The following is a 25,234-nucleotide window of genomic DNA, read 5'->3' on the forward strand; positions in this document are numbered from 1 at the left end:
AACCAGGGAAAACTGGCTGTGGAGGGAGGTCCCAAAGCACAGAAGCAGCTGCTGAGCTGGGATTATTATGGGCTGGAAGACACCAGTATGAGCGGGAATACTTATTATTTAGATGTTCACAAGGCAACTTAGTCACTTTACACTGTGCTGGTGTATTGATTTCCTGAACATTTCTTCTTTTTCCAACAGGCCAAACACAAGCGGTATTTTGGGCATTCTGCACATGTTACCAACATACGCTTTTCTCATGATGACAAGTACGTTGTAAGTACAGGAGGAGATGACTGCAGGTAACTTCTTTTTATTTTTGTGATGATCAGAAATGCTTCATGTACCCTTCCATGCCAAGGCCAGAGCAATGCATTTAACACCTTTCTGAGCCCATTCTTAAGGGTTATTGAAGCCTGCTTTTTTGAAGCGTGATAGCTTATTTTGCTTTTCTTATTCTCAAATCACTGTATTTTTATGGTCACTTGCATATAATTTGCTCTAGCCACCTTGGCCCCATCCACAACATGTCATCTCAGGCAGAGATGACTCCTGGGTAAAAGAACTTGCAGTCAGGTTTCGGCGCCTTCAGTGTATGTATGTCACCAGCGTATCGGCCTTCTGCTTAGCACCTTGCCTTCCCCCTCGGTGCAAAGGCAAAGCAGGCAGCCCTTGCCCAGTGCCATGTGAGCCAGCGCGGATCTCACCAGCCCGCCTCTGTGCTCCTTGTGGGGTGGTGAGAGCTGCTGCGCAAGTGGCCCCGCGTGGCCCGTGAAGCAGCAGGAGCCGGCCCATGCGGACTCCGGAGCTGAAGCGTGGGCACCGGCTGCATGTCTGCAGGTCAGCGCAGGCTGAGTGCTCCCGCTCCTGCCAGAGCCCTGGCTGCTCTTGTTGAGCACCTGGAGCCCCCCAGGTCCGTGCACTGTGGCAGCGCCCAGGTCCCTGTCCTGCCACAGCCTTTTAAGGGAAGAAAAGAAATGTGCAAAAACAAAAGAAAGAAAATCTCCCACCCTACCTAGAAGGTGCTGCTCTGTGCTGCAGCGCAGCACATCATAAACACATAGAGCCCAGCTAGGGCAGGGGAGGTCCCTGAACAGGGTAAGTGCAACGAGCATGTCAGCTCATAGACACTCCTGTTAAAGCACTGCTGCTCCCCAGCACAGCATTGCAAGCAGATCTTCTGCTTTACATACTTGGTCCATCTGTGTATATATTTTCCAGCATGTGCTGCACTGTTTCATTTCTTTAGATTGTCTTCATCTTTCTGCAACTGAGTACATTAAACCCAGTGTGTTTAGAAAAAATAAAACCTGATCTCAGCTGACAGGGTGAAACAGTGATTTTTATTTTTATTTTTTGAGTCAAGAGACAGGGGCAGCTGGTGCACTAGCCCTCTGCTCTAGCAGGACATTACAGTCAGTGGGACTGATAGGTGCCCATGGACATAGCACAACTGACAGGATACGAGAGAAAAAGAAATCTGAACTATAAATGAATTAAATACTGGAACTAATTACCTTGGCATGGTAAGCCTTTTTTTTTGAAAATGGGGTTATTGCACCCCTGTCGATTCTGCTGTAGCTGTAGCTGATGCTCACTCAGAGCAGGGGATGGACTGTGGTATCTAGAATTGCTGAATTCATTTTTTTGTAATGCTTTCAATAACTAGCTTTCTGACTTCAAGTTTATATGCCTGCCTATGCTAACAAACCTTGCCTGCTGCCATCCCCATAAAAGGTGTCACCAAAAAAAAAAAAAAAAGGCCAAAAAAAAATTATTCTGAGAGCCTCTCTGAAACAGGAGGCTTTCCCTAAGTGACAGCTGTTGCGGCATTGCTAATTGTGCGCCTGGGAAGCTGCGGCAGCAAGCGGGGCCACCAGCTGCCCAGGCCGTGGTGCTGCCGGGCGCCACGCGCCGCTGGGGCCCAGCGGCTGGTGCAGGAAGCCTGCGCCGCAGGTTCCAGCGCAGGCAAAGACAGCTGCTGGGGCCGTCACTCACCCAGAAATAACTGGCCAGCGCCCTCAGTGCAAAGGGTAGTGCAGGAATTCGGCTGAACAGGAGGCCAGACGGATTTAGAAAGAGACATTTCAAGTAACAGGAGGCAGCTCAAAAGGCTCCTGAAGAAAGAGAAGAGGAAGAGGAAGAGGAAGAGGAAGAGGAAGAGGAAGAGGAAGAGGAAGAGGAAGAGGAAGAGGAAGAGGAGAGGAGAGGAGAGGAGAGGAGAGGAGAGGAGAGGAGAGAAGAGAAGAGAAGAGAAGAGAAGAGAGAAGAGACGAGAAAAAGCAAAGCTGGGGGGGGTGAGCAAGCACATGTGTGTACCCCCCTCAATTTGAGCCTCCACTCATGCTCAGTAAAGACAGGACTATTATCAAGCATAGCAGGGAGCAGAGAGGAGAGGAACAAAACTGCATGTGGTTAAACAGCAAGTTCACGCAATCTTTTTAAACAGCTAAACGCAGAAATAGAACCGCAACAAGGTAGGAAATAAAAGGGCACAGGCACTAACAGCAACAAATGAGATCAGGAAAAAGCTTCCAAGCATCAGGTAGTCACACTTGCCTAAGAGGAAAATACGAGCCCGTACCTTGACCTAAATCAGAGTCTGCAGGCTTGAGTCATTTTGTCAGTGATCAAGACTATGCATCGTTTCGTGATCCACAAAACTAAATACTGATTTGTGTAGCATGACACTAAGCAGCACTCAGCAAGCCTGAAGGTTAGCCACTGGCGTTATTTTAGGGCCATAAAGAAGTTGGTGATTTTTGCTCAACACCCTGCAATGAGTTTAACTCACCTCCCGTTGCACTAGACAAGTTGTTTTTCAAAGAAGCTGTCACACACAATCATTTGTGCAATGATGGTAGAACTAAAGGAACCCCAGAAATTAGATGTTTTCTTTTTCCTGCTTGAAAAAAAAATGAAATGTTTTTCTCTGAAAAGGCATCACACAGGGAGTGATCAGGAAGCACTGACAGTCGAAGTTGTGTGGGAACAAAAGGACATATTTACCTCCATTCTCATCCTGCAGTCTGGAGGTTCATATATGAAGTCAGAGAAGTTTATCAATCAGCTTAATTCTGACAATATTGTTCTGATGACAATTTATTGAGCCAAATTTTAACTATACAGAGTAAAGTAAGTTTTTCCAAATTTCAGTCCTTCACTGACTGACAACACACATATGGAATTAGTGGGCAAAACAGGTATATTGATTAAGTTTCTTATGAGAAAAGGAAAGTGCATTGCAGTGCTGGTATTTGACCATTAACTCCATGACTTGGTAAATGTAGATTTAATAGGAAGACTCTAGTTAAAGCAAAATTAAGAGCTACAAGTATTTGAAGCATCCTGATTGCTACTTCCCTAACCCCATTTCTCTTACTAATAGTATGTTGAAGTTTATCAGCAAGTTACTTTGAAATAACTTTACTATCAATTTCTTTGTAGTGTATTTGTATGGCGATGTCTTTGAAAGCCAAATCTTGCTGCTGTTACTGCCACCACCAAGTGACTGCTCTGGACTGGACAGCCATGAATGCCTCTAACCCCTCGGCTGCTGTGATTTCCATACAATGCTGCATGGACTGCACATTTTCAGATTACTGATGTGGCCATACTGAAAGAGAATATGATCTTGCATTTGAAACACCAACATCCTTGAGAAGGAAGCTGAAGTTCAAAAGGGAACAGTTTTGTAACCTGCGTAAGGCCTAACAATYACTAAGCTGCTTTTGCCTAATACTGTGTTATTCAAACTATCTGCAAAGGTAGCACACCGAGAAAATGCTGGGCCCTTTAATTTGCATAATTTCAAAATTAAAGGCTTGAACATTTGTTCAAGAAAGCTGGTGTTTTTACCACACCTGCTTAAAACTCAAATTTAAAATTTGGTGCATTGAGTAAACTACAAGCTTTTTATGAGTGTGCTGGATTCATACTTCAGCTTTCAGTAATCAAAGGAGAAAAGTATCATTTTTGAAGTCCATTTTATTTTTAAATATATTTATTTGGCAGAATTTTCTATCCATGAAGTGCCTTTGAACGATTTTCCAGTAGTATGGGCTACAACTTTGTCTCCCACCAATGTCTGCTTTCAACATATGGTGCTATAACTTTCACAGAGGAGGGCTACCCATTAACACCTTTTCCAGATGTGTACTTACATCACCCATTTTTTCTGCTTCTGTTGTTACTATGTTCACAAATGAATCCCAGAATGTTTCCAAGAGCGAGAACAAATGCACTGTTGCAAGGCCAAGGTCCCGAGTAGGTTACACCTCTTGATAAGCTGCCTGCCTTTGGTTCGTGACAGTAGATTGCAGCCAGAATTTGAAGCTCAACTCTGAAGGTGAGTAAGGGGAAAGGGACGTGGAGAGATTTGTTTCAGGGAGCTTAAACACAAATAGCGAGGCAGCAGTTCTCTGAGTGTTTCTGTATTCTCCCCATTTAACTGCTTTCACAGGCACTAATTACTTAGCCTTTAAAAATAGTGCTTTGAAGGCTTCCAAGAATCACTCTTTCCCACACTGCCCTCAGGCTGGACTTCCTGAAGACATCCCAAGTGAACTTCACAAAGGGCTGCTACATCAGTCCTCAAAACTGCCCGCCCTTCCGCTGGCGGCTAGGCCCATGCCACCTAGAAGTAGAAAATAAATCATGCTGGTAACACCCACCAGGGAGAAAAGCATCGTCTTTGCTAACGCTGGACTCCTCTCCCCATCGCTGCTGCTCTCGCACCCGTGTAGGTGCCACCCCCACCCAAGCTACCAAGGGGCTGAGGCAGCGCAAGGCCAGGGAGAGTCTCCCCCACCTGATGGTGGAGACCATGAGACCATCTACAGCTGGTCACAAAAAGCAATTAGCGCTGTTCAACCTTTGTTAAGAAACATTTTGTCAAAACCAAAGCTACCAGGAGGATGGAACTGGAGAGAGAGAGAGAGAAAAAAAGAGAAGAAGAAGAAACTTGGTTGTTGGGGGTTTGGGTTTTTTTTGTGTTTTTTTTTTTTTTTAATAGTTTAGAAAGGAACACACAATATGGGCAACATCAAAGCAGATTTTTGACAAATCTGGCATGGAACACATCCATGTTTTGAAAAGATCTTTCTTTTAAAAAGACTATTTTTTAACCTAAAGTAGTAAAGGCTAAAATAAAACATTTTGACTTAAAGATAGTGTTTGAAAGGAAGTGTTAAATACTGCTTTAATTCCAGTTCAGAAAAATTAAGTTTTGAACTAGGAAACTGAGTTTTAGGAAGAAGGTAGCTGCTGGATACAGAATATCATACAAATGACAGATGCAAGGAATATCCAATTAAAGGAGTGGATCAATGTATATTTAACACACAAAAGTGCTTCAGCAACCTCAAAGAATCACCTTTTTTTAAAATGGAATTTATTAATGCCTTATATTACTATACAGAAGATCAGTCTGTCAGATACACAATAAGAGTCCCTATGCAGTTTTTTTTTTTTAAATGAAACCTTGATCATATTATGTAATCATGTTACGTGGTGATGTTAGTGAACACCTTTTTTGCCTATGTTGTAATGTTTGCCTTTCACATTGATTGTATCCTGAATAAAACCAGTTGTGCAGCAGAATGAATTAATTAATAAATGGTGATGTGAAAAATATCTAACAGCAATGGTGTCCRTCAGGAAAACACTTAAAACAATTTGTATGTTTATATGGTTTGGTTTTATGTATAAAATGTTCAGAAGTGATGATGTATTATATTGTAAATTAAAGTATTAATGCATGAATTTATTTTTAAATGGTCAAAATGCTATTAATTCAAAATCTGTGTCTCAAATAAATTTGAATATAAGTTTTCATTGTCCAGCTCTCTTTAAATCATCAGACTTGAGTTGATCTGAAACATTATTGGACTTGTATCATAATTTCCCTCAAATTAGAACATCGTATACATCGCGGTCTCCAAAATAAAAGAAACCAAGGATCATTACTTCTTTTAGCATAAACAACCTCAAATTTCATCTTTCACAATTTTCAATAACTGACTCACAACACGAAACTGGAGTTGCGCAGTCACCCTGGTCGCTGAGCTGCCTGTGCAGCTGGCGGCGGTAGTGACGGAGGCTCAGCAGTCAGCGCAGAGGCCTCCTCGCTGCAGGCCCGGATCTGCGCTACACGAACTACAGGCCAAACTGGGCATCGCCGGCCGACACACAGCTATTCAGGACATCAAATATACCTAGAACTCAACAACTCAACAAACTGCTTCACACTGCACATACGAAAAGATACGAAAAATCCACCTAGCCACATTGCTATAAATCTGAAAAACTATTTCCACCACCAGGTACAATGGATATTTAATCACTTGATGAATTTAAACAAAATAAACACAAATATATTAAACTTGCCTCAAGAAAGCAGAATACCGATATTATTTTATGTCTATAAGCTTTATTGATACTTGGGGTTTTTGGGTTTTTTTGGTTGGTGTTTTTTTTTTGTTTTTTGTTTTTTTTACATTTCACAATGCATTCCACAGACTTAGTTCAATACAGCTTAAACTGCAAGTGTATAAATTTTCATTTATAATTTCTTGCATAACAAGGGTTTAAGTTTCCAAACAACAATTGCAGCCTTAGATATTCGGTCCACAGATTATCAGAGTTTGAGACTGTGTAAGTATTTACTTAAAATCAACTACTGTATGCTTATGCTTGTGCAAAGTGTATGCTGTAATTTATTTATTTCTTTAAACTTAAGTGGAAGTTCCTTGTTCCTTTCTGTTTCTTTTAAACAGATGATAGTGTTTACAGAGACATTTTAATTTTTCAAGCTTGTGTGCTATGGAGCTAGTCCAGAAATCAGTCAATTCTCTGAAGTATGAAGCACTGTGGAGCAGCTGAAAGATCTAAGCTTTGTGAAACACATATATATATATATATTGGCAATTGATAAAACAATAAAATCACAATACAGCTATACTCATACCAAAAAGGCAAGATTTTTCAAAACTTGCTAAAATGGTATATTCTTCTAAAACATCTCATTTTAGAAAATCTGCAATCAATCTACACAGACCATACACAGTGCACAAACTGGGAAGTGTTACCCTCCAATCCACCCGCACTACCTCTTCTTGAACGCAGCAGGGACTACCTCAGATGAAGCAAAATGTACAGCTTTCTCAAATCTTTTGTATTAGCCAGCGCTGCACACAGGATAAAGAAAGATGATTAGTTTTAAATCCATACATAGCAGCTTACAATACTTAAGATGATGAAACACATGGCAGTCAAAACAGTTATTTTTTCCTCAAACACTGCGTTGCTAAAAAATAAAGATCTGTGAAATTGCACTGCAATGTCAAGGGTTTTGCTATTCCCTGACCCTCCCCATGTAAATCCAGATGAGTATTTTCCCCCTTAAAAGATGAATTTCCTATCGATAAGTTGCTTCAGACTTTTTACTCAGTTTTGCGCTTCAACCCAGGGATCTTTGCTTGGATCCTGTAACAAGAAGAAAACAGCATTTCAGTAAGGAGAAAAAATGTAGGTATGAATAAAAAACACCAATCTGAAGATAATTATCATGGCAACACAAAACTAGCAATCACACTAAGAAACTGCTAAAACCGCTAAATTCCTCTTCATTCATCCCTCACCTAATGGTTTCAAATATATCAATTTTTATTAGAAATGAGCGACTCAAGTTTCATCCAATATTAACAACTACATCAGCAAGAAAGGAGCTGATTTCATAACCATCCTACTATTTAAACAATAAAGGACTTCCCCCCCATGACTAATGTGCACAATGTATTTGTTATACACACAAATAGCACACACACATCAAGAACTCTTAAGCGTTATTTAAAAGGTGAAACAAAAAAAAACTCACTTAGCCATCGCATCTTTGACATTCTTGTTCACTAGTCCCAAATAATGATCAATTTGGGCCTGAAATTTAAGACAACAGATGTTAGCTTTTAGATTGACTCCTCTAAAGAGTTACTTTGCTGCCTGGTAGTCAAAAATACACCACACTGAGGCGTGCTTTACAGGAAAAAAGCGTGACAGAAAGTCAGGAGCTTGTGTGCGTTCATTCCCCAGTTCGATGTCACGCCAGGTTACGCAGCCCAGCTCCTCTCAGTCGGTTTCCAGTATGAGACTCCCTCAATTGCGACTGGTGACCGACAAAAGGCAAGAGCCTCCCAGGACTAAGGCACACGCCGGGGCCTCTGTTTCGAGGAGCAGCCCGGGGCTGCCCTGCCCGCCCAAGCCCTGTGCAGGAGATCCTGTTGCTTCAGCCATGGCCGGCACTAGCGTTTGCCTTTGGGAGCGCACGCAGCCACATAGATGAGTGGTAAGTACCCAGATAAATCCATCCCTGGCTTCTGCATGTTTCATCAAACTAGTTGCYAGTGTTTCACCTCCACCTCGTGTCCAGGCTGCTCCAACACGAGGGCACACAACCGAGGCCCTCAGTGAGAAGCAATCGGCTCCTCCACGTCCCCTCAGCACCACAGAGAACCAAGCTTCTTAGGTGAGCTGGGCATGTGAAACGGCTCACACCTTTGACAGCAGCATTCAGCTTGTCAAGAGGATTGAGGGCCAGGGTTAAGCCACACAAATTGTCCATCATCATCCCTCAGGGCTACAGATTTCCCTTCACTTCAGAAAATTTTATTCTTTTCTTGGGTCATACAGGAGCTTGGAGAGGAGCCCAAGAGGCTCCACCATCTGCTCAGTGCCTTTCTTTCTCCTTTCCTGAGTCCCAGACTGGCCTCCGTGAAGAGGGGTTGTTTGTGAAAGAGGAGAAGGAACTGTTAAGCCAGAGCTGACTTACCCCCTCCTGTGCCACGTCATGCCAGAGACGGTTTCTTGCTCAGCTCTGCTATAACTTAATAGTACTCATTTTATTTTGGCTCCTTATCTCCTTCCTTCACACTAGTCTATCCACCAAAGCAGCACTGGACTATGCTGAGCATCTCCCACCAGTGTTTTAGCCAGGGCTACAAAATCCATGGGGTTTCAGGATACGAATCCTGAATCCTGAACACCAGCTCTGAAGTGGTTACTTTAGAAATTGTTTAGAAAGTACTGCATCAGGATTAACATATCCTGCCTATTACTGCTTTAGTCCTGTCCACATCTGGATCAGAGGGACAGAAGGCAAAACCAGGTTAAGCAGGCCTTTTTTATAATTGTTTGCTTGGGAAGCCTTCTCACACTTCCACCAAAAAGGAGGGGAAAGCACTTGCAGTCTGGACTTTCAAAGTGAACTTGCTTCTCTTGCCCTTGCACTGACTCAGGGTTAAAGACCTATGTTTTAAAAACTTAAAGACTTTTGAAGATTGAAGCAGAAACACGAGAATTAAAAATAAACCAAAACTCACTTCAACAGAGCTAATTTTTATGGTGTATTTAATAATCATACTAAACACTTACCTGATGTCTCTCATAAATAACAGGAACACTGAAGAGTGAAATCAAAGCTGGAAAACAACAGACCAAAGGTGTAAGTATGGACAAAAGGAATAGTGTCCATATAGAACGGAGTAGTTTTCAGAGCTTGACTTTTTTATTTTTTAAGATACAAGAAAAAGAAATAACTAAACCACATACAAAAATTGTTGGCAAGTAATTTAAACAGTTCCTATGAGGAAAAGGTGTGCTATTCTCTAGGTCTTGTTAACAGTACAGCGGGTCTGATCACAGCTCACATTCTCACTGCAGGTTTTGCAAATTCTTCAAACACTTAGGCTTGTGRCTATGCCAGTCTGTGTATCCGACGCCTCAAGTCAGCCGGCTCTAGGATACCAGAAGTGTAAACTTTATCTTCAGTGGGGCGTGACCAAGCCAGCTCTGTACCTCCTCAAAGTTACAACACAGCAATAATATTAAAGTAAGGCTAACCCTGAAAGGGATAAGCACAAACGAACATGCTTTTTTAAATGATGTTACATTGTCTGGAGAATCAGCAACCCCAAGGAGCTCAACAACACAATTCAAAACTTCAGTTCTGCACTGATATCAATGTCCTAGAAAAAGGACACACAATTATATCGTCCTGATRTACTCTTAAGTAACATAGGAATGGCCTCACAGTATCGAGCTGACTTCAGTACTTTTCCAGGATTGTTATTTTGCATGCTAGGTATTTAACACTATTTAAAACACTTACCCAGTATCAGTAATGTCAGACCATTAAACAAGGCACCAACATAAGTGAATACCCACATCAACACTGCAAACTAAAAGGAAAAAAGCATGTTAGCCCACAATCAGTCTTATAAGAATGTATAAATTAGACCATTAAGCGAGATAACTTCTCTAAGCACACACATGAAGCTAAAAAATCTCAGACTCTACTTCATACTTGTACATCAAATATAATTATAGATGAATGACTAAATGGCCGAAGGGTTTAGTAATAGGATATGGCCTCTTGCTTCTAGGTCATCTGGCTGAATTCGGCCCAAGTCAGCAGKGACCAAAAACTGTTAGTACTTAGTGGCTGCTCAAGGCACTCTGCATTTGTACAGCACTTCCAATCCAGCATTTAATCACRATGGGCAAACACCACTCGTACCTCCCACCCTTCACAGAGACGAGACAAGACACGCAAGTGAGAGGTTAAAGGGATGGCGCATGACACAGCACGCAGTGACAGAGCCAGAAACAAGCATGTTGTTTGCTTGGTGGCAGCCCAGCAGCCAGCCCAGGAGCTCATCCGCTCCCAGGTGTGGCTCAAGCCCAAACTATCTCAACTGCACTTCAGCTCAGCAGAGGTTTCAATGAACCGTGGACTAGATCAGGCAGGAGCTTCTGTCACGTCAAGGTGAAAGACCCATCTGGAAGGTAACATGGCAAGGTTGGCTTGTTTGGCTTTTTACCCAAAGGCTTTGGGTACTAAAATATTCAGGAAAGTAGTCAACAGTGCCTTAAAATGGAAAAAAGCTTTAAGTCTTTCTGTTAACAGACACCTAAATCATCACACGACTCTGATTTCTGGCTTCATACCCTAACTCATACCTAGATGTTGTTCCTTCCCCACTGTCACCCTGCTGACACTGCACTCGGACAAATCTGCTGTTGTGCACAGTCTCTGCTCCGCTTTGTTAGTTTTATGCAAAGATCTATAGAAGTCAAAAATCTTCAGTTGTCTGCCAGGTGGAGTGTGCTGGCCCACAGCCTGTCCCAAGCATACCTCTGACCTATGCTGGGGCGAGAGGGGGGCTGAAGGCTGCCAGCTCTATTTCTGTGTAGGATTCCTCCACAAGGAAAACTAGCTGGTTTCTTCTAGTGTTGCACAGTCCATCAGCAACTGAGCAGAAGCCAGATTTGGATGTCAGATATAGTGGATTTAGATGTGCTTATTACTTGCTAAGCCCTGAATTATGCTTCATATTGTGCAGAGCACAGATGAGATCTCTAATCAACTAAGCATGTCTGGTTATTTTCTGAGAAAGACACCACAAAATGCCAGAGCAGCCATACAGACACAGTGCAGAGGCTGCAGCTGGCATCAGTGAGAGAAGATCTAGGCACAGACAGCAACTGAAGGTGTAGCACTCCAACAAGCAGGACATGCACAGAACTACAAGATGGGTACAAAGCACTGGAGGGAGGCGGGGAAGGATGTTGAAGTACTGCGGGTACGGAATGAAACAGAAAGAGGGCAAAGATCTAGACTACAGCAGAATTACTCAAAAATTATGGATCCAAACATCCATTTTTAGTTTCTCTTAAATGTAAACATCCAAATTGGGGGGGGGGGGGAAATCAACAGCCAACAGTAAGGTAAGGGCATGAGAATTAATTCAAGTTTAATTGCATGAGCCCTGTAATGAAATAAAGAGCTAGTACTTCAGGATCTTTGGTCGATCCAGGCCCATTCAAAATTAACTAGGACTAATTGCAAATGAGGCAGTTCTTTATCTGTCTGTTCCTTCTAGATGTGACGTATGTAGCGCTAGCGGCATGAAGTTAAGCGTGAGACAAGACTGCAACATTATCATCAACTGCACTCCTACTGAAGGAGTTCAGCAGGTTTATCAGGAAAACTAAAGCAGATTTCTCTGGACTCCCTCATGATTCATTCAAACCTTGGCCCAGTTCTGCTCTCTGCAATGCCAGGGCAAGAGCTGGCTGCCAGCCACTTTGCACAACACGCTTTAACGGGGCATTCAGACGTTCTGCTTTCCGAGCAAGTCTGTATGTGCAGCACATCCCCTTCCCAGCAAAGGGAGAAAAGTCTGAAACTTTTAATACAGCATAGAAAACCCAAGTTTATGATCATTCTGAACACAGACTTCTCTTACACTCTGCACATTCAGTAAAACAAATGTGCTTACTTCAAGCATGCACAGAAAAGCATCTTGACAGCTATCCAAAATATCCTCTGCATGAATATAATTACAAAAGTGAAGCACCAGTCTAGTCAGGTAAACATTTAGTAACTTTACTAAAGACTAAGTCAGAAAACTTGAGGTCATCTAAGCAGAGGGGTAACAGACATGAATCAATCCAGAAGACCAAAAATTGTTAGAACTATCACCAAAATATTCAATCCAAATAAGCAAGCACTGAATTTATGGCCAAATAAAAATAAAATCCAGGAACTGACATTTGACCAACACAGGCTTTGCTCTTCCTAAAGTCCATTCAAAGCAGTGGCAGGGTCCCAGTGATCTGGGCTGTGTGTGCAGTTTTTATCCACTTCATTTATTCATATTGGATGGGAAGAGGAACCACTGATGCCACCGAAACCAGCCACCTCTCTTTGCTGCCTTCTGCTGACTGCAAATCTTCAGTAAGGGATGGCTCCTGTTTCAAAAGCTGTGGCCACCAAAGCAAATGAAGTTCAGCAAGAAACACAGAGCCGCGTCCCGCAACAGCTTCTCTCTTCACACGCTTCCAACAATTAACGTGCAGGGAAGACTCCAGGGATTAAGCAGAGTTGATCTCAACTCTGATTTATGTATTTGTCCTTTTCTTTTCCTCCCTTCTTCTTAGAAACGAGACAAAGTCAGAGAACTTTCCAGTGCAGAGAAGGCTTACCGCAAATATGTTTAAACACTTTAAGCTCTAAGATGGAAAATAAGCAGAAGGCAACCCAGGACTGACCTACAAAGATAATTCTGCTCTTCCCACACACTCAATACAGGACAGAAGGAAAAGCAAGGGCCCAAGTTCACTGTCTGCACATTGCAATGATATGAAAAGAGGAAACCGATATATCTGATGGATTGAACTGAATTTTTCCTACCTTATTCTAATGACTAATGACTCCCCAGTAACCCAAAGCATCAACCAATTTAATGACAAATCAAGAATGCCCATGTAGCAGTTTCTTTACTATAAAATAGTTCAAATATGGCAAAAAGTTCTATTTCCAAAACATCAGCTGAGCAACGACAAATTGAAAGCAACTTGCCCCAGTGTCAGAACAGAAACCCTACTGATGGCGCAGCGCAGGATGAATCACCAGACCGCTGCATATCAGGACGCAGGGCAGTTTTTCCTAGGACTCTCTGGCAAGGGCTCTTTTGGAATTTCAGCTGAAAAGCTGCAGGGAACTTTTCCTTGGGCAGCATAAATATTTAGAATCCATTTTAACTTTCACGACTGAAGCATTGTTCAATAAAAAAGAAAAAACCTTAACAGTTCTAGCTGTAAAATCTGTGTTACATACAATAAACTAGCCTGCAGACAGATTCTACGTTAAAGCTCTCTAACTTTAATTATATACAAACATGCTGTTTCCTACAGTGAAGATGTTTAAACTACATGAGCCAAGGTGTTTTTTTTTTTTCCTCCCCCCAAACCAGGGCCATTATGTTACGTAAAACCTCAGCATCTTAATGTTCTCCTCAAGCACAAACTCTTCAAGTCAGTAAACCTGTAAACTGTCCTGACACTCACTGGTTTCATATAAGGGTTGCTCCCAACTATAAATTAGACTAATTAACCTATATAAAATGTTTCAAATGCCAGAAAATGAGAGGGAAAATGAATTAGTTCAGCTGAATAAACATCTCTTTCCTATATACCATACCATTTTAAAAGCAATTAGAGTGCCTTGAAGACATTCTGTCTGGAGCAAATTCTGCTTCTCACATAATTTGCCCTAACGGCGTTCCTCTGAAAGACAGTGTTACTGAAAGAGCAGTTCACTGCTGTTCACTGCTTACCTTTCCTTCACTATAAAAATGGTGTGGAAATCCTCACAACTGATATGAAGCAATGTATCAAAAAGGGTTTCATAATTATTAAAGAAATACAAAACCCCCTTTGTGACTGTAAGTTTTCCTATGATACAACCAGTTTTAATCAGATCCAAAGAAGACTTCAAGCAAAATAACCTTTCTTTGAACACTGAAACTTAATGCTATTAAAAACACAATAAACAAAGAATATGTTCTTTTCCTCTCCTACACGCCAAATTTAAATGATCAAAAATGTAACTCTGGTCAAGCAACAATAATTCTCTTGGTCAAGGCCACAATGCTGTAGAGATGAATCCTCAGTGACTGAGTCACTGAAGCATGGAGGTGACACAGCTTCCCACAGATCGCTAGGGTGACGGTGAGAGGATCACCACCAAAACGCAACCCCTCTGTGGAAACACCAGCAAGGCACAGGCAGCAACTGGCCCATTTAAGGCATTTTGCCATAAAATGATTGTAGCAGTGTCAATTGTGTACAAAATCACAGCCTGAAAATAAGCCCCCCCAGAAGCAGGAAGATTAAGGCATGAAGCCCCGGGGCACTATCCCGTCTCCTCTCCGCTCTCCCTTTGTGGAACGGGGCCTGTACCACGAGCAGCACACCCCCGGTACCAGCCGGAGCACCTGACAATCTCGCCCTTCTCCGGGGGAAAGGGCTCGTCCTGCGGGAGACTTGCACGGCAGCAGCTGCCACATTCACATCCACAGCGGCAGCAGCACAAACCCTGCGCTGTGAGAAGCACGAGCACAATGAGGAACTGGGTTCAGAAGCTGTGGGCAGCATTCACAGCTCTGCCTCCAATTTCCACGGCAAAATACAACAGAGGCTTTTACAGGAGCCTTCCTATTATATTGTAAGCTTCACTAAGCAGCCTTTCTCCCAGTCCCCACTACAACTCCAACAACTTTACTAAGCCCTTTCTAAATAAGAGATTTTCTGGAATATAAATGCAACTTCATTTCAAGATTAAATAAACTGAAAAAACAGCAGACAAGTTGAACTCAGTAAGCAATTATTCAAAAAACAAAGACAATAAGACTGAGAGAAGAGAATGTAATTGTCGCAGAACAAAACTGAAATATCTTGGACCTTCTCCCCCTCCCCCCCATTTCTTCACTGTTAATTTTGCTCTGCTACAACATTCAGTAAAGCATATTAAATACTACTTGAACATATTGAGATGCCAGTTAGTCAGTATTGCATGTTTTAGGCAAAGTAACTTGCAAAAAAACCAAGAAGAAACAGCTATTTACATCCAGATTTCCCTCCAAGACAGCAAACCAATGAACCCCTAGGACTGAAATAAAGTGTGAACCTTCCTAGCAAAATAAGGGGCATCATTCAGTCCCCATTCTTCCTCTTCATCAAAAGCAACCAGCAAAGAAGAGGGCATAAGAACTTCTGCTGTTTAAGGGAAGTAACTGTCGCCAGCCACTTACTAGTCTCAGTACAGAAAACAAAAACAAACCCAACAAACTGTGCCAATCTACCCTAAATACAGATTTTTAAGTGGAAGAGATGCATTGTGGTGGCACATTTCTTAGGGCCCTACTGAAGCAGTGTCTTGTTTTCTTAAAAGCCTTTTGCTTTTAAGCACCAGCAAGGAGGCGTACCAGCCAGCCTGAAGGCAGCCAGAGCTTATTTCAGTTTTCCATTCTAAAGTGCAAATAAAGTTATTCACACTATTACTGCATGCAGAACTTTACAGGGTTCTCTTAAACACATTAAGAAATGAATATACGCCTCAAAAGCCAAGGCCAAAATGCTCAGTACTTCCAACAGACAAAACTCAGTATTTATTTATACAAAGATGTTATTGTTCATTCACATTTACAGTAAATAACAAGCTTTGCTAGCCTTCTAGGTTAGCAAGGAATATATTAAAACAGCAGCACAAGGCTCTAATCTCTACAGCTAAAGTAAACTTACCTTCAGAGAATCAACTAAATCATCAACTAGGAAGAGGCGTCTCAGCTCTTTGACTGTGCCATTAATGTGACCAAGCACAACATTACTGTATTTCTGAATAAGCTCTTCAGACACAGCTACGTCAGATTCCAGGTAAGCCCTGAAAAGAGAAGGGGGGGGGGGGGGGAGAAAAAAAAAAAAGTATGAAACCTCACTACAAAGTTCTGCCAAAACAACAGTATCACCACACAGTAAGCTGTTATAAAGAGAAAAACCTCACAGTATGAGGAGTGCTAAAAAGATAGAATAGACCTAGCCTAAGTTATTCTTAGGTGGCAAAAGTGAACCTCCAAAAGAGAAAAAATGCAACTTTTTAAAAGAAATAATATCATCTTTCATTCTCACTGCTATATTGTGCTACTCTATTTATCAAGTCACATGCAGAGTCTTATCTAGATCACGAAGAAAAAAAAAAAAAAAAAGATGCACTGGCTAACATATGCTAGAGAGCACAGACTACAAGGCTTGCGAGCGGCCAAAATAGTGTCCAGCACCACTGACGCACACGCTGTTTGGCCTGCATAAGTCTCTTACTACTTCTCAGCACATACTGGCATCTATTACAGCAATAAGGTCAGTGTATTAAAAAAAAAAAAAAAAAAAGAGAGAGAGAGAGAGAGAGAATATCATTCTATGGTTTTTGCTACTGTATTAGAAAAAAAGCCCTTAAGACAGTCGAATATTCTACCAGCTTATTCTATATTTCTCAGACAAACATAAAACGTCCTACAAGCTTGTTGGCTTTTTTAAATAGAAAAAATGCATAGTGGAGGCTTCTGCCTATATCCTTTAAGGGAAAGCTAAATACGGTGCTGTAATAAGTCCCGAAACACATTCAAATACTTTAAATGGCAACTGCGCAGGGCAGCCACTCCAAGGCTGCCTAGCGGTGTTCTGCTCTCCACACTTAGCCTGAACCAACCCACCCTTCTTAGCTCATCAGTCAGATATTCAGCATCTGAACCAAAAAGTAAACTGATCACATGGCTGCACAATTCACTGTCAAACTGAATTCACCTATCAACATCCTTCTTGCAGCTGAAGCTATACACGTGAAAGGTAAACAACAGGTATATTGGACAAGGATGTCTAGAACCTTCTTAGGAATATCAGTAGTCTTAGAAATAAAAGGTAGAACAAGTTTTGTTTGCTCTTCTTAAGACAGAACTTACTGGTCAACTTGGAAATGCTGTTTGGCTACTAAAGAGGGCTACTGGGTAGAGAGAGCAAACAAGATTTCAAGGGGGAATGCTTCACCCTAATAAGGAACAAAGGAGTGCCACAAAAAGCCTTGATGGTGAAAAATAGGAACTGAGTTTACAAAAGGTAGATATCTAACATTGCTATACTGAATGTCGTTGCCAATTGTTCAGATACATTCTCGTACCAGAACAAAAACTTGAAAGCAAATACTACTTTTCTCCAGAGTTTTGTCCTGCACCTGTTTTAGGTTGAGGTTGGCTTCTACTGGGTAAATGACCCACTACATACAGTCAGAGGGGAATGGAGGTAAACTTGAGAAACCCTTTTATTACTTTGACTCGTTGAAGATGAGAAAAAGAGAATAATTGGCAACATCACCAAATTAGTAAAAGAGTTGTTAATTGGGTGGAGGGGAGGGCAAAGTTTCTGTAAGGTGCAAGGGAAGTTGAGACTGAACCACATCACTCATTAGAAAGGGAGAGAAGCAAGTATGGGCAGTGTGGGACAGAGCTGCTACTGAAATAGGAAACACGCGCTCTTAGTAATTACTCTAACAGATTACTATGTTTTTATTGCTCTTAAAATGCAACTCTGCAATAGCAGGTACTACCGTACTCTACACAGGAAAGACTATGAATATCAAAGATACCCATATTCCCACATTGCAGGGAAATACATACACGGTATGCCTCAAGGACTTAGCTTATCTCTTAAAACAACTGAGGTTCTCAAAAAGACGAAGCTGTTGAATTTAGTATTTCAACCCTTCAACTTTCCTCAAAGTCCAAGTTTCCGGATTTCTTATTTGGGCAGGCTGCAATGAACCAGGATTCCAAATCTAAACAGCTGATTATAAGGCAGCTTTACACATGAAGAACATGGTTGTGCTCTTATACACCCAAAGGTAAATGTTAAAAATACTCTTAAAAAAATTCCCCAAAGAATCTTTTTGGACRTGGTTAAAGCATCCCCTGCTGCATTTATTCTCATTTTTGCTAAATAAACTGCACTGGAAGTTTATAATCTCATGGATGTTCTTCAAATTTTGCACACCATCTGTCACTGGTTCACATTTTGAAGGCTATAAAATTTTAAAATGTGCATATTATTCCATTACATTGAAGTACATAAGTTTTTTATGCAACTTGACTTCGTCTTGCCTTCCCAGGGAAATCCCCTGTACCAAGTCCTCAATGCATTTTGCTGAGCATTTTGTATGCCTATTGAGAAAAACTGAATAGGGGCGGGGGGGAGTAGTCATAGTCTGGATAACAGGTTTTTCAGTACAGAGGATGTTTACATTACTATGCAATATTATGGCATACATCATCAAATGCTTTTAATAAGACCAATAGTGCTGTTCCCCAAAGCAAAACGCTTTTTTATTAAAAAGAAAAACCTCACCTAAATGGATGGCCTTCATCAGACTTTTGGATCGCCTGGATAACTCCCTTGTATATCCTAAAGCTGATCGTCACAGACAGCAGGGCCAAGGCAATGTAAGCTGTCACACTCACGATGCTGAACACTGTTAATGAAAGCAGCAGGAACAAGCTGGCACCAAACACCACTCCTGTCTTCTTAATGTCTCGCCAGTAAAGGAGGTCAACAACTAAAAGTTAAAAAGATAAGATATTAGAACAAGATACCTCTTTCATCCATAGGACAACAGTAAATGTGATTCACCCGAATGCTGAGAGTTTTAAGAATAGAACTCGAGATTGCACTGTCAAACCAGAGCTGGAATTACAACTAAAAATAAGTGATTTTAGCACTGATTTTTCATTGCACTTCAGATTTTTAGGATTATTACTAGGATTACCTCAAATGCAATTGCTAAAATTTAAGAACGATTCTGCCCTAAAGCAACATCAAAATTAATCTCTTCAACTACTCTTTTCCACACTGGAACCACAGCAGTTTGTGCTTCACCTCATTTTATTCTTGTGGATTTTGCAGAAGTTGTTCACTGAAGAGATTGAATCTGTTTCCCTTTTAGGATATGTAACATAAACCCTAAACCATGACACCTTTGCAGGTCCGATGGAGGCCTGGAGTTAGACACCAAGAGGGAATCATCTCACTGAATTTTCAATTAAGGCTAAATCTGCAGCACTACAGTGCAAAAATATTTCATTTGTAAACAAAGCTTATTTCTTTCTAAGTGATACTCATCAAGACACAAGCAAGGACATAGTATGATGCTATTTTTAGTATCATTCTCTAGAGTAAACCATACTCTTGCATAAGTCATAGGCAATGGCTTAGTATGTCCATTGCACTTTCACCTTTTCGAGGTGCTGTTGCATCAGGTTGATTACCTCTTTGGATTTACAATATCTGGCAAACAACATTCTCCACTGCTGAGCACATAACTGTGCAGGGGCATCTAGCCTGGTTCAGTTTTATATTTATTGTGAAATATTCAATAAAACTCACTCTTTAATGTTTTCTACTTCCACAGCTGATTAGATTTTTCACAAAAATAAATTCCTTTTCCACATCAAACCTGCTTAGTATTAGTGATAATGCAAGAGCTGTTAGATATAGAACTCAAGATAAATCACAGAAAAATTATTAGAATCACAAAGAAGTTACAAAAGCTTAGTAAGCCTACCTCATCCTAGCCATCACAGAAATCAACTGTAAAACAGCATATCACAATTCAGAGCAGATTCTTATTCTGAATGACTGTACAAGAAGCAATTTGAAAATAATATTTGACTATTAGTTCTTATAGGATGGAAATGTGAACACAATATTAAGTACTCATTAGTCATTGCAGAGCAAATCTGCATAATTCTTTTGTGGAGGTTTAACATGAAAATGCTACTGGTGCTATGATGCAATTCCACAGTGTTTCAGAAGCTCAGGTCCTTTCCTAGCTATTTCAGTAGGGAAACTGAACAGCAAGCACTGGAGACACAAGAACTCTAGTCTTAAACAGCCACTTTCATAACGCAAAATATTTTATTCAAATATTTAATTCAGGTTTTAAGTAGAAATTTTCAAAAACTCTACAGGTTACAGATTCATGAACACTTTAATTATCATAAACTAAAACTGCTGCTGAAACAGTCTCACTCTTCCACCACCGCTCAATCCTGTTCCCTTCCTTGATTCTCATATTTGGATGACTAATAGTGCAGCAAATACAATAAAAAACTAAGCAGTCAGAGCAGATTCCTGATGTAGTTCACCATGGGACTCCACAGACACGAGGGGTGAGACGAAGAGCAGCCAGCTAGAGGAGGCGACACCACTGCTCTCAGAAAACCATCAATTTAAAGGGCCTGTCAAATTGCAGCGCAACCCCTCCACTCCCAAGTGTTTCCACACACTCTGCTGACCTGTTATTGCTCTGGGTCTCTTCACGTTACATTGAAGCTGCATTTCTATTTTCCTCAACAAGCAAATGAAGCTCTAAGCCAAAGCAAGTACCACTCTTTAGAATTTATTAAAAACAAAAACAAAAACAAATGAAAGTAACCAAACTATAGTACAACTTCTTTTGCATGAACTGTAACCCCGAAATTTAAGGATGTTTTCTTTGGTTTCTCTGGCTTTGCTTCTGATTACAAAAGTGTCTACTAGTATCTTGGTAACAAATTATGTTAGCAAGTTCACTGTGTAAAAAAGGTGGTTATAGAGAAATCTGTGGGCTTGACCTATAAATGACTATAAACTGAAGACTCCTCTCAAGTTGAGCTTGAACATCCATAATACCTAGGTGCAATCTGCAAAAACAATCTTACCAAAAAAAGTTGGCAGATCTTTTGCTCCTAGATCTTGTAAGAATTATTCAAAAATCTCATTACTTTTTTTTTTCCCCAGACACTTAAATCACATTTATTTTAAATATTGCAATTTGAGCACCCAAGATTTGGGTGATGCTTCCACATCATGCAACACACTAAGAATTGCCCTACTCCTCTCCTTTTGCGGAGGGCATTACTTCTTTTAAGGAGATTCTCCCTCCTCTTTAACACAGTTTTAAATCTGCACTGATAGTGGGTTCTCACCACTTTATAGGAAAATCACTTATTGCAAGTGGTAACACACTGTACCTGAACTCAGTTATAAGCAATATAAAGATAAAAATTCAGCTGTATGACAGTTTCCAAAATATGTGAAAGAAAGGCAAATTTCTGAAATTAAAGTATGCTACCAGTGCCAAAAGGTAACTATCTTCAGGTCTTTTGTTCTCAGTAATCAGTAACTGAAGTCACTAAGTTCGGAGCTCCCAGACCAAAGGTAAGCTGCACATAAACATTTTTCCTCACTTTGTCTCTACTCCCTTTGGACAACTACCAAAAAAGCCTCAACATAGCTACACATATATCTTGTTTCATTGCAAATTCTTCAAAGAGAAATTCAGTGTTGTAAAAGTCACCAGAAAAACTGATTTGTAATTCTTAGTCCAGGAGAGTAAATGAGGCAATCGATTTACATTCTCTGACTGATCAAAAACAGGTGTTTACATTTCTGTCTAAAGTTAAAAAATATATATATATATTACTAGAACCAGCTTTCTGGCTTTAACTTGAATGCAACATATTCACAGCAAAAAAAAAAAAAAAAAAACCCACAACCAATTCTCAGGAATAGCACAGCAAAGCAGTATCTTTCCTTATGGAAAATGTCTTAGCTTAATTTTATACAATCTCATGCATTTAATGTAAGTATTCCAGGCCTATTCTAAAGCAAGAACAGCTGCCTACATTTGGTAAGCATGAACTGTCACTTGGCATATCTAAAAATAGTACTGCTAGCATCCGTGCCTTACATGCAGAACTCATCCAATTACATTTTACTTTTAAAGCAAGTGCCATGATAGGCAGTTTAATCACTGTATTTTCTGAAGTCTCTTCTTTCTCTCACAGCCATTTAAATTAAAGCTGAACAATTTCATATTGTTTTGTATGACAAAAACAAGTGCTTAAATATATTTAACCTGAAAAGCATCTTTTAAAAAATTTTGAATCAAATGACCCTTTTTTTTTTTTTGCAAAGGGAAATTAAAAGCCTCGAGATTTACAAGAGTTCTAAATTCACACGCATTAAATAAAATTAAAAAAAAAAAAAGAAAAAAAGAGCGAGAGAGACTAACCAATTTTGGCATCCATCTTGAGTTTGCTTGCATGCACCCCGCTCTTGCACAGCTGACTAGCTGGAGCCTTTTCACTTCCTGCTAGGGCACTCGGAGGTCAGCAGAGCTACGCAACTGCCTGCGAGCGAGCGAGCGAGCGAGCACCTCGCAGCCCCCAGCCAAGAGCCGCCCCCCGGGCAGCCCTCCCGACGCCGCGCCGYGGAGTCACGTTTGCGAGGGAACTGCGCTAGTGGCTACGCTGCAGCTAGCAGGTGAAAAAAACAACCAAAAGGACTGCAGCACCACATAAACACGATGTTAGTATGAAGAGAGAAGGAAGATGAAAATAACAGGAATGGCTTACAATTTACAAACATTATAACCATTTCCATGAACCATGCTCTAATCCAAAAGGTAGGCAAAAATTCTTTATGTTAGCTTCATTCAAATAACAGCAAAAATCGTTTAGAACCACAAATAAATACCTTTTCTGGGTCAATTTTAGAACGCACCGTGTTGTACTAAGTATCATAAATGAGGAGCTTTCAATGTACCTGTGGTGCAGAATATCAGCTGTCCCCATGGCTAGGAAGGTATTACTACCACACGGAGGTTAAATCGCTATTAATTCTCCCCACGGAGAACCCCTGGGGAGGGGTGAGAGGAGCCAGCCCAGCACCCTTCTTTCCCACACTGGCTTTACAAGACTCTGCAGAGCATCTGGGTCGCAAAGAGCTAAGGCTCAAACCTGCAGGCACCACGAGAAAACGGTGATTAATTTTGAGGACGACCAGAAAAGAAACGGGCCTGAAAGGAAAGCCCTCATTTCAGCTTCATTCAGAGTTTAATCGCAGGAAGGCAACGAGGCAGAACCRAAATGCTGGCGATGGAGCCGCAGGAACGCTCCCTTGAAAGCGCCTTCCAACCGCCGCACAGTCCAAGCGAGCTGTGTTATATCCAGGTAAACAAATCACAGCACATCCTTGATCTTACAGTCCTGCCAAGATTTGCCTGTATGCCCCAAGGAGCCTCATTTCAATGAAATTCCAGTCATACAACAGACAAGGTTTTAAACAAGTCTCATTAAGTGAACAAAGTCTTCCAAGCACAAACAGCATTAGCAGACTTGCTTTTAATGTTTTCAGGGCTTCCTACGTCATAGCAACAGCGTGACTTTTTTTAAAGCATGGCTTGACATAGCAAACATGAGGAGGAGCAGGTACAGACTGGGCCATAAAATTCCTGAGTCACTTTGCCCTGATCAGGTGTGTTGGAAGCTGGTTTGGTCCTCGACTGCAAGTCAGTAACAGCAAAACAAGCCTAGGCTGGTGAAACAGCATGGTTRTATCACCACTGCACATGGTGCAAAGTATATGCAGATGACTTCAACCARCAGAGGCTTCCCTGCCCTAGGGATCTCTGCTGCTTTGCAGCACCGGCGGGTCCAGTGGGACTGGCAGGCTTGTCTAACTGCACCCCAAAGGCCAGAAAACAAGTCTGGATCACATGTGCTTCATCTTGGCACATCTGCCCCAAATCCCCAGCAATAAAAATAATGCAGATTGCAAAAGTACATGCTAGAAAGAAAATGAAGTCCAGCACTACCAGGCTGTCCCAAAAAAGTGGAAAGCAAATACCATCTATTATCAGTGAGCCAATGTGGTAGTTCTGTCTCATTTCTACTTATCCATATATATGCACACATGTGTGCACACACAAATACATGAACTGAGGAAACCATTCTAAAGCTGATTACTTACAATAAAGTTTTTAAAAAAATAGTGACTACAAAAGCCTGTGCAACTTTTTTCCACCATTTTACTAACCTGAAACAGAATTCAGAGTTGTTTTCAGTACATTATTTCAAAAAAAATAAAAATAAAAATAAACCCAAAAACAAAAAACAAACAAAAAGTGTTGTATAATCTTGGAGTACAGATGTGGCATTCATCCTACCATTACCATTATTCAGCATAAAAACAGAAGTCAAATCTGATTATTCACAGACATAATTGGGGGGGAGGGGAGAAAATCAATTTTAGATCATCTGTTATTGATTACTCCATGGGGGCCTGACTAGGTACTGCTTCAACACTTTAGAACATGCTATAAATGTAGGTCATGCCATCTCCAGGGTAAATGTATTTCATTCTGCTTACCTAGCTGACTGATACCACATATAGAGATTTTTACCACTTCTACAATATTGCTTTCTCAACTAGCATGGCTGTAGCAGAGAAAACATGCAGACCAAAATTAAGTTCAGGACGACTTTAATTAGAAAGTATTGCTTCAAGCAGAAAAATCTAACTACAAACCATACTTTTGGCTCTTCTCTAGTTTTAGATTTAATTCTAAAAATTTTAAGTTCATTTTTGAGCAAGGAAAGAGACACAGAATTATGTTGTAATATTTGCTTCTATATTTACTTTGGGGCACGATGAGTAGCGTAATCAGTCCCTGAACTTTACCCATCATTTTCCAGGCCCCCAGAGCCTGATACAACAAAGGAAGAAAATATGACACCTGGCTTCTTCATCTCTTTATAAAGAAATGCTCTCAAAAACCATACTAGAACAGGCTTCAAAAGGAGAGGAACCATACTGTTCTGCTTCCTCAGAATACTTTTGCTTGCTCTGCTTCAATTTTTTTTTCTAGGCCCTAGGTCTACAAAGTTACATTACAATTAAACCTCAAGACAGCTGGGGACTTCCTTGGAGGGAGAAGGGAGAAACGGGTACTAAAATAGCTTCATCTGCTTGAGAGAACGCCCCT

General features: G+C 40.9%; 2 protein-coding genes across 8 annotated transcripts in view; one reads left to right on the forward strand and one right to left on the reverse strand.

The window, feature by feature from the left end:
• The window catches only part of EML6 (echinoderm microtubule associated protein like 6), a 164,994-nt gene extending 158,241 nt beyond the window's left edge, over nt 1-6,753 (forward strand). For all 3 annotated transcript variants that reach the window (XM_026074344.1, XM_026074345.1, XM_026074343.1), the window contains 2 exons: nt 190-290; nt 3,436-6,753. In XM_026074344.1, the coding sequence (XP_025930129.1) occupies nt 190-290; nt 3,436-3,460 (126 nt within the window). In that variant the 3' untranslated portion in view covers nt 3,461-6,753. The remainder of the gene's footprint in view (nt 1-189; nt 291-3,435) is intronic.
• The window catches only part of RTN4 (reticulon 4), a 34,926-nt gene continuing 16,178 nt past the window's right edge, over nt 6,487-25,234 (reverse strand). For 3 of the 5 annotated variants that reach the window (XM_026074348.1, XM_026074346.1, XM_026074349.1), the window contains 6 exons: nt 18,775-18,982; nt 16,129-16,267; nt 10,151-10,220; nt 9,415-9,461; nt 7,865-7,923; nt 6,487-7,473 (listed from right to left, as the gene is read on the reverse strand). In XM_026074348.1, the coding sequence (XP_025930133.1) occupies nt 7,431-7,473; nt 7,865-7,923; nt 9,415-9,461; nt 10,151-10,220; nt 16,129-16,267; nt 18,775-18,982 (566 nt within the window). In that variant the 3' untranslated portion in view covers nt 6,487-7,430. Of the gene's footprint in view, nt 7,474-7,864; nt 7,924-9,414; nt 9,462-10,150; nt 10,221-16,128; nt 16,268-18,774; nt 18,983-22,480; nt 22,577-25,234 lie in introns of those variants that run through there. The other 2 variants (XM_026074350.1, XR_003254925.1) reach the window with 2 other exon arrangements.

Source organism: Apteryx rowi, unplaced genomic scaffold (genome assembly GCF_003343035.1).
Source record: "Apteryx rowi isolate R43461 unplaced genomic scaffold, aptRow1 scaffold_387, whole genome shotgun sequence".
Lineage (NCBI taxonomy): Eukaryota > Metazoa > Chordata > Aves > Apterygiformes > Apterygidae > Apteryx > Apteryx rowi.